The sequence below is a fragment of the Salvia hispanica genome, chromosome 1, assembly GCF_023119035.1.
Source record: "Salvia hispanica cultivar TCC Black 2014 chromosome 1, UniMelb_Shisp_WGS_1.0, whole genome shotgun sequence".
Classification (NCBI taxonomy): domain Eukaryota; kingdom Viridiplantae; phylum Streptophyta; class Magnoliopsida; order Lamiales; family Lamiaceae; genus Salvia; species Salvia hispanica.
The window spans coordinates 8,303,116-8,316,704 of NC_062965.1; the positions used below are offsets into that span (position 1 = coordinate 8,303,116).

At 31.8% G+C, this 13,589-nt stretch overlaps 1 protein-coding gene across 2 annotated transcripts; it reads left to right on the forward strand.

Annotated features, from left to right (window-relative positions):
- The first annotated feature begins 9,676 nt into the window (after window positions 1-9,676).
- Window positions 9,677-12,323, forward strand: LOC125213453 (IST1-like protein). 2 transcript variants are annotated; one of them, XM_048114015.1, is made up of 6 exons: window positions 9,677-9,816; window positions 10,041-10,173; window positions 10,266-10,369; window positions 10,904-11,075; window positions 11,153-11,293; window positions 11,365-12,323. In XM_048114015.1, the coding sequence occupies exons 1-6, from the start codon at window positions 9,773-9,775 to the stop codon at window positions 12,142-12,144; spliced, it is 1,374 nt and encodes a 457-aa protein (XP_047969972.1). In that variant the 5' UTR covers window positions 9,677-9,772; the 3' UTR covers window positions 12,145-12,323. The 2 variants fall into 2 exon arrangements, with proteins under 2 accessions (XP_047969972.1, XP_047969980.1); XM_048114023.1 differs by having other exon boundaries at window positions 9,725-9,816; window positions 10,044-10,173.
- The last annotated feature ends 1,266 nt before the right edge of the window (window positions 12,324-13,589 follow it).

Genomic DNA, 13,589 nt, shown 5'->3' on the forward strand with positions numbered 1-13,589 from the left:
CTGGCATTTAACTTAATCATGAATGAGGTTTTTTTTTCTAAAACAACCCTAACCCATAGTCTCTATTTTTATTGTTTTAGCTTTTGCTTCTTTCTTTTTTTCTTTTTTTTTTTGCTTAAATACTTCATAAAATTAAATAATTTTTTATTATGATTTCGGTGTTTATCTCCACTAAGTCTTACTCAAGTGACGGTCCATGTAGTACCAGTATATTCCTATACTTCAATTTAAATTCATTATGAAATACTCCTTGCGTCCCAATTTAATTGTCACTCTTAAAATGGGCAAATGTTTTAAGAAATGTAGTTTAAAAGTTAATTGAAAAAGTTAGTGAGAAAGTAATCCACTTTTTCATATTGATTTTATAATAAAATGTGAGTAAAGTGAGTTAGCGGAATGTGAAATCTACTTACCATTTAGCAGTTTGGCTTGGTGGAAAATAAAGTCGTAGAAAAAATGATTCCTAGGAAAATGGATTGCGGGAATATGGTGAGTCTTTACTTCGTGTTTGGAAAATATCAAGATTTTAAATTTTATATTTGATTTAAAACCAAACTAAAAATATACTTATTATTTTTCTATTTACAAAAAAAAAATAATATAAAATTTTTAATAAATTATTGATTACAAATGATAATAATTATACTATTATTTTTATCATTATGATGGATAGTTTAATCATATATAAAATAATATAATTGTAATTAGTTACATGAAGTATTATATTTATAAATGATTATAATAATAAGTATAACAATAATAATAATAATTATTATATTTATATTATTATTATTTACTTATATTATAATTAAATAAATTTTATAATTTAAAATTTCATTATGATTTTATTGTTTAATTATTAATTTATATAATAATAATTATTATTATATATTATTGCATAAATTATATTTTAATAAAAATTATATACAAATATTATAATAATATAGTTATAATTATGATAATTTAAATTATAGTTATTTATTATGTTGAAATTAAGTTTATAATTTTAAATAATTTTTAAAACATTGTAAATAATAATAATAATAATAAATTATATTAAATATGTAAGAATCCTAAAACTGGGAAAAAGAATACCTATGAAAATTTAGGATTCTGAATCATGGAAAGTTGTACTAATTTTCCTTGTTCGGAATTTGATTACTTTCCCAATTTGATTAAAAACTAAAACAAACACTGAATTTAAAATTTAAAGGAATCATTACTTTCCAAACGAATCCTACAACCAAACATGATCTTATAGTAAAAATGAAGTGTGACAATTAAAGGGTGGCGAATCAAAATGGAAAATAGTGACAATTAAGTTGGGACAGAGAGTATATATTTAAGAAATAGAAGATTAGATTCATCAATTAATAATTAGTTGTTTCAATAAAAAGTTAAACCACTTACTTTAATTAATGGTATTATGAGAATAATTATATTTGTCAAATAATAGAAGTCCATATGCCAAAAGTTAGAAGGGTACAAAAAAATTATGCTATTTTTTATTTTTAAAACTCATACTCCTCTTGTCCATTAGGAATGACACAATTTCCTTTTAGTGCTTCATTAAAAATGAAACGTTTCAAAAATGGAAATAATACTTTCTACGTTTCTTCTCTATTACTTTACTCTCTCTTCATTAACTCACAAAACAACACTACATAAAATCTTGTGTGCCAAAAATCAAATGTTGCATATTTAATGGGATGGAGAGAGTACAAATCTATTGAATCTTTTAATTTTTAACCTAAAAAGTTAAAAGAAGCTGCTAACCATTTTGACCTAAAAAGTTAAAAGAAGCTGCTAACCACTTTGTTAATATATCTAAATCTGTTCTAAAAGGAACTCCTACACATCCAACAAACAAAGTAAATAGGACTAATAGAAGTAAGAGAAATAACATTGTATTGTCGATTCATAAGGATAAAAAAGGGCTATGTTACTCTGAAATACGAAAGAACTGAAAATTTAGATTAAAACACTATGTATGGATGGTATGAGCTGCCAAACAAGAATTCTTGAATAGCGAACAATCGGTTCGGATATCACGACCAAATTTTAGAATTGAATATAGTGCATACTTGTATTCTCTACTCCTCGTCCTAAAAAAGTATGAACTATTTTTTTCATCGTCATTAAAAGTATAAACTTTCTAATTTTGAAAGTTAAACAATATATTACCATTACACATCATTTTATTTACAATTTTTATACCATTACCATTAACAAGTTATACAATTATAATAATATGGACCCATCCCCATTAACATTATTTCATTTATTCTTTTTTATCTCTTTCCTACTTTTCCCATTGTTTATTAAAATTTGTGTCGAACCAATTGTTCACACACTTTGGGGATGGAGGAAGTATTATTAAGTTTTGTAAAAAACTAAAATAGCCAATTAATAATTAAATATTATAATTAGAATAATGAGAAAATAAGTTCAAGATATATGTGGAGACAATTAAAAATTAAAAACAAATGTACTAAACTACCCTTCAAGGTCTGGGGGTATTAGGCTTTTTATTGTGTCTTTTTATTTTACTTATGTTCTTAATCATATTTTAATTAAGTCAAAATAAAATAGAGAAAGATTAATAATTAAAATAACAACAACTAATAAAATCTTAATCTAATAATCGGGTAAATTGGAATTAGATTCTCCAATATTGTGAGGTACGAAAAAGTATCATTCAATGAATTTTATTTCTAAATTTTAGTTATTTTATGCGTACGTTGTAATATTTTTATAGTAATTTGTATTTATAAATTTTTAAATTATGTAATCTTTTGATTTAATAAATATAGATGTTCAGGAAATAGTTATATTAAGTAATAGACATTTTAATCCCACCTCATTAAAGAGAAAAATAGTTTCCTGAAGTATAAAATGCATATTCTTGCGGGACGGATGGAGTAATATTTTTTACTGTAATTTTATTTTCTATATTACGCAATTTTATATATAATCAATAATAAATTTATATATAGTCATATTAATTAATAAGTCTTATTATATAATTTAATTTGATTTGATTTAAGTTATTGACAAATTGCTACGGGGCGTTGTGTGTAATTTAGAAAAAGTATATACAGATATGATTGAAAAGTGTAAAAAGTATGTGAGTATAGAATATTCTTTTTGTTCTGATTTTAGTGTAAATTGTCGATTATGTAGAAAGGTGAAAATAGATTCGTATTCATGTACAAGAGAATTGTATAAGAAAAAAAACACTTGTCTTCGTTTTGACAAAGAGAAGCTTACTTTCATTGGAGTAAAAGACTTCATGTTACGAGTTAACATCGGAAAAGAGTAAAAAAGCAGGAGACTTAGACTAAACAAATGCGTTGAGAAAGGGCGGATGATACGACCATGGGTGCCGAGCTTCAAGAGTTACTAGTACGCCGTAAAACGTGGATAGATTGGGGCCCCAAGAAGAGGGCAAAGTCATGCCAAGTAGCTACGTTGCAAGCTGAGTTGGATTCAAACAAATCGGTCTATTGAGATGATGTCCAAACACTCTTCAAATATAAGCTGTTGTCTTCGTCTTCAAAATAGGTTTGCATGAGTATCTTGAATGCCTTAATCGGAGTCCGGTGAAGAGTGTTATGGCTGATTTACTAAAGCCGCATAGAAGAGATGGCGAGTACGGAAAATTCACGCGACCAGCGCTTTTGCATTATTTTGGAAATTTTGGTCAAAGCGTTACCTGGCCGGCGAAATGAGAGTGAAATGCTGGGCATCCGTTACATCATTGTGTGGCGGAATTTACTCATTTTTAGGCTTTTCTTGGGTTTTCAACCCAACTACAAATACTACTCCTCGTCACGTTAAGATGACACTTTTCCTTTTGGTTTGTCCCACCAAAATGTCCATTCTATTTTCGTAACTTTTCTCTCCAATTAATACACTCGACTATTTTTCTCCCTCCAATTAATATCCAACTCTTTTCTAACTCCATTTTAATATTTACACTCACTCATTTTCTCTACAATTATACACTTAACCAACAACTCCTAAAATCCTATCTTGAATAAGAAATGTGTCATCTTAGCGGGACGGAGGAAGTAGTTTGTGAGACTTTATAAAGGAGACTTTGATGAATTAAGATTGTATCTCATTTGTGAGTTTTCCCTTTGAAAGGGTTTATCCAAATCCTACATTGTAGGTTGCTTATTTCTTTCTTTGATTGAATTAAGTAGAGGTATGCGTCAATGGTAGTGTAACCATTGAGTAGTGGAGTCAAGGGTGATTAGGATTAATGAAGGTTGTCTACGGTTGTCTCCATCTTTTTGGTTAAGGTTCTATGGTTTTAATCCTAGTTATTCATCGGTTACACATTCTTCCCTTTCTAATCTTCCATCGACTTGTTAGGGAGAAGAAAAACGGATATCGAAAGTCGTGATAATCACTTTCGAGATCAAATCAATCGGTGGTTCGCCAAACTTATTTGATCGGATAAAATTCAGAGAAATCAGAAAATTCATATGTGTATTCGAGATCTCGAACGGAAGAATTGATCAGATTTTGAAGAAGACGAAGCAGTGCTGTTGATGACAAAACGTGCATCCGTTGGGAATATTAACCGAAAATAACTGATTTTCAAAGGTTTCGAAATTGCATATTACTCCTTTGACTTTCAGAAATTAGATGAACAGACACATCTGTTAATTTCATGAACAGACGCAGCTCGACCCCAGCCAGGGGCTCTGCCCCTTGGACCCCGCTACCAGGGGGCACTGCCCCCGGACCCCGTCCATCTGTTAGAGGCTTCGCCTCTAACATCATAATGAATTCAAATAAATGTGCACTCCGCACCTCCATACTTAAATGATGTATCATTATAACAATAACCGATCAATCAAATTAATCCAATTACACTAAAATATCCAACAATCAAGTTTGGATCTAGTTTTTGTGGCTAGATCCACCCTATCTTTGTTTGTTTTTGTGTTTAATTGATAGATCGACACTTGAGGAATCATCTTGGGTAAGTTACATGGATCAATTGACAAAGATCCTTATCAGCAGATATATAAAACCTTTCAACGAGATAGTTCTTTTATTCCAAACGTTGAAAGTTCTTTTATTCCAAACGTATATGCTATGGTTCCATATTTCGAATGACCAATACCAGGTATATAAGGGTTTAGTGCATATTTCAACGAGATAGTACTTTTTCAACTCTCTCAAAATGGAATATATTCCAAATGTATATGCTATGGTTCCATATTTCGAATGGCTAATACAGTATATAAGGTATATAAGCGGTGATTTAAAATCCTTGGTTAATCATACTACGGCAACTTTACATAAGAAAGAGTTCAATTTTTTGGTGGGTGATAGTTGAAAAGTTGTGAATATTTGTTACTCTACATAACCATATATGTGATTTTCACCTCATATGACTCCTCTTTCAATTCTTTCGAATTCATTGGATCATTTTCACCCTCAAGAAAAAATCCCTTCCCTTCTTCCACTAACCAGACTTCATCTCAAACAATATATGAATTGAAATACTTTAAAATGTGAACCTATAGAATAAAACTAAAAGTAGAATGGGTATGGCACGGGAGTTAAGACAAATTGGTAAAGTAAGAGAGGGGGATAGAATGATATGGTAAAGTAAGAGAGAAGAAGAAAGTAGTGAAAAAGTGTTAGTGGATAATAAGACATACATTATTAAATTAATATAACTATCCAAAAAAGGAATGCACATATTTTTGTAGGACAAGCGAAAATGGAAAGTGCACATATTTTTATGGGACGGATGGAGTACTATGTACTTCTGCCGTCCACAAAAAAAATTGTCATATTTTTCTGTTTTGAATGTCTAAAAAAAGGGATGTAATAAAATGCAAACTATGTATATTGATCAAACTCCAAACTATGATCTGGACCGTAAGAAAATGTCAACAGATTTTGACATCAAAATCTTGAAATTTTACACGATGTTGATATTGTTTTTTGAAGGAAGTAGCGTGTGAGCCAGCGTTTGAATTTCATAATTTAATAATTAAACGAACAAATAAATCACATAATAATCAGATCTATTTAGCAGGTTATTTAGACAAAATCTATTCGCGTGAATTCTCACGTGTATCATGCTCATAACTTGAATTAATCATGCTTTAAGTATAATGAAACCTAAAACATGCCTTTCTATGGAGCAGAAATAATACCTAATTAATTCTCCAAAGAATTGATGATGGTTAGCGACTTCTCCACGTGACGCTTTGAATACTAGACCACTTGAATCTTCTAAACTGGTTCCCGAACTATACTCCAATATCTGTGTGGGTTGATCTCACCGGAATTACTAGGACTTAAATAAAGAAGACAGAAGAAATCCTTCTCCTAATAAGGAGAAAATTTCGATCCCTAGTAAGAGAGGGGGGAAGAAAATTTGAGCAATAATAATTACGTTTTCTGCACTCTTTTATTCTCATTATTTATATTAAAGCTCCTTTTTTTCTGCAGACATGCATGTATATGATCACCTATAATTATGTGCTCATCCAATTTATTTTTTACTAATTAAATTGAACCCACAATTTAATATAAGCTTTAATTGGAATATTACGAGCAACCACTAACGTAAGTAATATTGAACTCTCCCCCATCTAAATTCGAACTTATAAGTAATCCGGGTTTCCGTTTTAACTTTCATTTCCTGCAGCTTAAAATAAAAATGTCCGTTAATTAATTAATGTCTGCTATGGACTTAATTAATTAATTTGTTATTAATTCCTAGAGTGGACTTAACATGAAACACTTATTTATTATTCATAGAGTGATCAAACTCCAGCTAGCTAGTTTTAGAATAATAAAACCTTGTTTCGCGCCCCTCTTGAGGACATTATCAAAGAAGAGACTCACCTCGCGTGTGATTCAATATAATAACAATCCTAGCACCGTTATTTATTAATCACCACTACCCAATATATCAAGATTATTTAGGTTACGAAAAACCCGCACCATTTGATAAATCAAAATTTCATAATCAATACCGTATGCTCAATGCTAACCTACATTGATTAAGAAACAAATATTTATCCAGACCTCTCCTTTCAGTAGATAGCACACGAAACACTGAGTCTTCTGGCACATTAGATCCGTTCAATGCTTTACCACACCAATGTCATCTTATTTCATTAAGGCTTAAAAATATGCGGACTAACATTACACAACCTTTCACGATGGATAGTCTAATTTCATCTAGGTCGTGAAATTCTTCTAACTTTATTTTAGGGTATTTAGTATTCATTTTGCATTAAGAGTGGGCCTTAGCCATAACAGGTCTCTTTAAACAAAGATTTGTAAACTTCTGATTAAGTTAATTTATACATTTAAACATGCAAATAACATCCATTAAATGTAAAACATAACAACATTACTTACATAAATAATCATGTTTTATTCCTTGAGAAAATAAGCTCAAGAGTTTCTAAGTCATTTAACCTTTCAAACGTGATTTTTAGTATTTTAACTCTAACAGTTTTGACGTTGCATTGACACCGTGTTGAAAAGTTCGGAATTTATAAAATATATAGAGTTTACATTTTATAACTATCCTATATATAGTTTCAATCCAAAAATGTAAATTTTCTCTCAAATTTTTCCACATTTTCTCTTTCTCTCTCATATTTTATCCACTTTTCTAGTTTCCTCCCTTACGTTACATTTTTTCTTATTAAAAACTGTATCGCCCATCAAAAAGACTATTTTTGATTGACAGAAATAGAATATTTTATAGTAAAAGCAATATTTATAATGAGTCGTCCAAATCTAACCTAAAATTATCTAATTTATAGTAAATCAACCTAATAAGGACACAAAATCAATAAGCCTCGTACACAACACCAATAAGCCTTGTACCAAGCTCATTAATTTTTTTTGTAAAAAATTGTGCACCCTACTCTTTTATGGTCCATTCATAAACAATTATTAAATTATGATACTTGTATCAAATTGGTTACTAAAATTTAAATTATCAGTAATATGTTTATTTTTATATAATATTCTCTTTTATTTTATTATATCCACTTAACCCATCAATAAAATCACATTAAATACATGCCGCTCAAGGAAGGAATCATCTTTTTTAAATGGAGGGAGTATGTCCTTTTTTACTCAAGTCAAAATATATACTCCTTCCATCCCAATGAAGATGATCCATTTCTTAGATGACATGAGATTTTATGCAGTTTTATTTTGTGTATTAGAGATATGGAATAAATAAGAGAAAGTATTTGAGGATAAACACTAGCTAACTACTAACATTTTCTTTTCTATCCAGTATATTATGGTTCGAGTGATGTAAAATACTCCTCTCATTCCATGTTAATAGAATCATTTTTTTATTTTGGTAACTTTCAAGTTAATTAAGTTATTTCTATTAAGATATTATTCTTAAATTTCATGAAAAAAGAATTCTCTATTAACCAAGAATAGGGGGAATACCTAATAGTAGTAACAAACACAATGATAGACTTGGTCGTCCAGTGAAGTCAATAGAATAATTTGGTTATCGAACCGAACTCGAATAAGGAAAAAAAATTCCTAAAGTGATTCAAATTGTTGATATTGGCATATGGGACTTCCAGGATTTGAAAATCTATTTTGCCAACATCTATAATTTAAAAATCCATTTATTTTCTTTATTTCTAATGTGTGGATTTATATAGTACTAATTTATTCCACTTACGGAGTATAAAATTGAGACTATTAAAATAGAACTCACGTTAGCCCTTTAATGGTTTTCCATGCACTAGCTTCATCCGCCTTTAAATATTCTATTTTTTTTTTCCTCCGTCATTCAATGAATGTCCTATTTTAGATTTACTATTTTTTATGAGTGGACGACCATACACTCCACTAACTCACTTCCAATCATCATGCATTTATTATAAAATTAATATATAATAGGTACTCTATATTTCATTAACATTGTCTAGGCAGGAGTAATGATGCTATTGACTGCTGTAAAACTCGTGTCGGTCAAATATGAGACATTTAATCATGGACAGAGAGTAATTCCTTTACAAACTCAAGTACTACTCTCTTCGTCCCATAAGAACATGTACTATTTTCTTTTTACTCAATCCCACAAGAATATGCACTTTCTAATTTTATAAACTTTTTTCTTTCTAATAGAATGAATCCATTCTCCACTAATAATGTTTTATTTACTTCTTCCGTATCATCGAAGTTAACTCACATAATTTTTTTTTAAATATTGTCTTATCCAAAATGACCCATCATTAAAAATAAAAATTCTTTTATCTCTGCATAAAATTCTATACTGCTTAAAAAATGAGTCATTTTTCTTTATGAAGGGAGCAGGAGTATTCTTTTTTCTTTAACTCTCTCTTATTTTATTAATTTTACATTAAAAACTAATTCAAACTAAATGCTGCGCCAAATCAAAATTAATGGACGAAAGTGAGCAATAAATAATAATTTTATTAAATCCAAATTTTGTTAACAATGTAGAGAATCTAGAGATGTCGGCCGTATTCCTAAAATTGAAATCCCACTTCCCAGTCACATCATCCCTCCTAAGTTAAAATATAAATTAATTAAATAAGTAGGAAATTTGATGAAAACGCGATACTTGGAAACGAAGAAACTCGCAGCTCATACACGTATCATCCGCTTGTTGTGGAGCTGCTTCCCATTTTTAATCATATATGGACTATATATTTGATACATCGATTTTCTCTTCTCCATATCCATACACCGATCATCATTTCGAGCAACCACGATGCTTGATTTTTTCTTTACCAAATCTTTCAATTCCTCCCAATGGTAATATCTCTATTCTTTTCCCCTGCTCTGTTTTTTTTTCGGTGCAGTAAAAAATGTCTCTAGGGCTTTTTAATTGAATTTGTGCGTGAATTGTTGAGAATTCACATCAAAATTTTGCCGGAAATTTTATGATTCCTGCCGCAGGCATTCTGGATTTTGTTCTGGAATTGTAATTAAGTAGAAGTGATCTAGTAAAATTGGTTTTAATGAGTGCAAATTTGCAGTAGAACTCTGTTGAAGCTTACAATCCCTCGGATAAAGTTGTTGAGGAATCGAAGAGAGATTCAGATAAAACAGATGCGTCGAGAAATTGCCAAGCTCCTTGAGACTGGCCAGGAAGCCTCTGCTAGGATTCGGGTTAGCGATATATATACCTCCTTTGTTGATTGTGTTACGTGTTAGTATTTATAATCGATAGCATTAGCAACCTCGTTTCCATGTTTATTTAGGTGGAGAACATTCTACGGGAAGAGAAGATGATGGCTGCTCACGAATTGGTTGAATTGTTCTGTGAGCTTATTACTGCTCGTCTTCCAATTATCGATGCACAAAAGTATGTAGTTCGATCGATTCTTAAGTTTTTTGATCATGTGATAGTGCTAAAGGGATATGATCAGTTGATAACTATATTAAATTTATAACTGACATTTATATGTCAACAACCTATGTTATGGATGTCAACACGAATACAATTGTATGCGAACTAAATGTAGTTGACATGCATGTCTTCTGTTGAAATGTAAATATATATGCCAACAGAAGACATACGTATGTCAACTACATTTAGTTGACATACAAATGTACATCCATAATGTAAGTTGTTGACTTACAAATGTCTTCGTGTTGAAATCCATAACCTAGGTTGTTGACATAGTTGTCGGTTATCAATTTAACTGATAGTTGTCAACCTAACAAGACCCTAGTGCCTAGTGCTCAATGTGTTAAAAATTATGTGCTTGTATCTCAGTTTCATTTCTCATGTCAAGTAATAGTAATAATACCATTTTCTCCTGAAATGTGATGAATGTATATGTGGAAGTCTAAATGTGTTATGAGGTTTAAGCTATTTATGTTGTGTGATTATTAGGGAATGCCCTTTGGACTTGAAAGAAGCCATTTCTAGTGTATGCTTTGCTGCACCGAGGTGTGCTGATCTGCCAGAGTTGCAACAGGTGCAAACGTTGTTTTCTGGTAAATACGGTAAAGAATTTGTGTCTTCTGCAGCTGAGCTTATGCCCGACTGTGGTGTCAATCGGCAGGTTATATATAAAATTGTCATTTTTTAACAGCTTGTGTTAGCTCCTTTTATGAGTTCTTTAACGGCTTGATATTGCAGTTGGTTGACCTTTTATCCGTCCGAGCTCCATCTCCTGATGTTAAACTGAAACTGTTAAAGGAAATTGCCAAAGAACATGAGCTTGATTGGGATCCCAGTGCTTCGGAAAATGACTTACTGAAGACTCGTGATGACTTGCTGGTATGAATCACTTCTGCACCTTCATTGAGATTTTTAGCTTCTTGCGTTACATTTGTGACGTTTCTATCCAGGATGGGCCAATCCAGTTTGTCAGTAATCCCGGACCCCGAGCCCCATTTACCAACACGCATAATGATGAGGCTAACTCTACAACCTCACAATCAGCTGTGGGTGAACACCCTGATTCTGATGATGATTTTGAAATTATAGACTTTCCAGAAGTTCCTATGCAGCAGCCATCACAGTCAAATAAAAGCATGAATGAAGAAGAAGATGCGAAGATTTCAATGCGCCAAGCACAAGACAAACAGTTTGTGCCATTCATACGTCCTCCTCCTTCACAGTTGCCTGAACCATATCCTGTGGAAGAAAATGGTTCATCGCCCTCAGCCACAAAGACAATCGATGATAAAGCTGATTTCCAAGACGTTTTGGCTGCTGCTGAGGCAGCCGCAGAGACAGCAGAGGGTGCAGCAGCAGCTGCTCGATCAGCCTCTAGCCTTGCTGAACTTCGTATAACTGAGCTCATGAAGAAAGAGAATGAAGATTTCTCATATTCTGAATCTGAGAACCCGTTCCACAACGAGAAAACCAAGACAGAACTTAAAGAGGAGGTTGAATTAGATGCAATAAACCCGTTCGCACATTCTAAAACTCCCTTCGCCTCTCCAGGCCGAAACAGCGCCTCAGAACACTCTTCTTATGATGCAAAAGGTGTATTCGATTCCTACTCTGAGAGCGACAATGCTTTCAGCTATAGCAGTTTTAACCGAACTCCGCCATTGTCACCAATGGATGACGATACGGATTTCTCGTACCCGAACTTGTTCACATCGCAAGGCTATAAGTAAGCAATGAGGTCTGGTTTCAAGGATGTCAATTTTGTGGTTAGTCTTTATTGAGTTATGTATCCTTCAGGGGATATCGAGGTTTTGTTTTGTTGTTGTATGCGTTCTGACTAACTGCTGTAAAATTGATACGCAAATTTTGTTTATCGACGTAGAAAGAATATTTCATTTCTTCATGTGTATCTATGGTGGCATGGATTTACTCTCAAGGATGATATAACATAAACTACTAGATTTAACACTTTAACTGAAACTCAAATATTTTAATCAAGATGAACCAGACATCCAATTGTAAACTATCTACCCTCTCGGTGGGGCGGAGGATGCAAAAATCGGTTGATCGTCCACGGAGAATGGGGGGAGCATCCTCCGCCCACATGCAGGATAGGGCGGAGGATATGTTGGACGGGCTATCTTTCGCCCCATTGTGAATGCTCTGCTCTTAAATACTACTCCCTCCGTTCCGCGGTAGTAGATGCGTTTCTTTTCGGCACACGATTCAAGAAACATTTTGTTAAGTGAGATAAATAAAGAAAAAATAAAGTAGGAAATGAAAAAGGTACAGAGATACGAAGATAGAATAAAGTAAGAAAGAGTAAAGTAAGCGAGAAGAAATGTGTTGACTTTTACTAAATGGAAAATGACTCCACAACTAAGGAAACACACCAAAATGCAAAATGACTCCACTACTATGGAACGGGGGGAGTACCTAATAATAACAATTTTCTTTAACGATTATACATCGTAACATCAAATAAAGCATATAATATCATTTTTTACACATACTCATTATTCAAAATCTTACAATATCCTTTCGGCGAAACTCTCCACATTTTTCGATCAATTTATGTTTTAAAATAATCAAATATTTGTGATTTAAAATAATTAGATTTAAAAAATTGAATAGCAATGTATTTATGTTTTAAAATAATTACATACATTCAAAATAAATTAAAAATTGACTAGAATAATAACTAACTACTGTAATTAAAGTATTATAAAAAAACAGAGTAGCTAGAATACTACTATAAATAAAGTACTAAATTAAAAAATAAAGTATAGAATTTAATAAATGATAAAGCTTTCAAAAGTCTATACAAATGCAAATGGTATATATCTAGATTCAAGAATAATTGAAATGATTTCTTTTGAGGAAAAAAAACAGGAACTAAAACGGTATTGCCAAGACTCAAACAACTGAAATCGGGTAGGAAAGGCGAAACATCAAACCAACTCAGCTATTACCAAACATGCTTATACATCTTAGGAATGTATGCAGTCTGTAGTAATAATTTCAATAGTTAGGGCTCCGGTGGCCCCTCATGACCCAATGTGGCTTCGTAGTTAACTCCAACAAGTGGCGAAGCCACGTTAGGGCCTGGGGGGCCCGGTCCCCCATCAATTTAATTATTCTATACATTATATATTTAAGCAACACTATATATGTA

What these genes read in the sequence shown, in the direction of transcription:
- LOC125213453 (XM_048114015.1), top strand. Translation starts at nt 9,773, where the DNA reads ATGCTTGATTTTTTCTTTACCAAATCTTTCAATTCCTCCCAATG. An exon ending in CCAATTATCGATGCACAAAA is followed by an intron (nt 10,370 to 10,903) that starts GTATGTAGTTCG and finishes TGTGATTATTAG; the next exon opens with GGAATGCCCTTTGGACTTGA. An exon ending in AGACTCGTGATGACTTGCTG is followed by an intron (nt 11,294 to 11,364) that starts GTATGAATCACT and finishes GTTTCTATCCAG; the next exon opens with GATGGGCCAATCCAGTTTGT.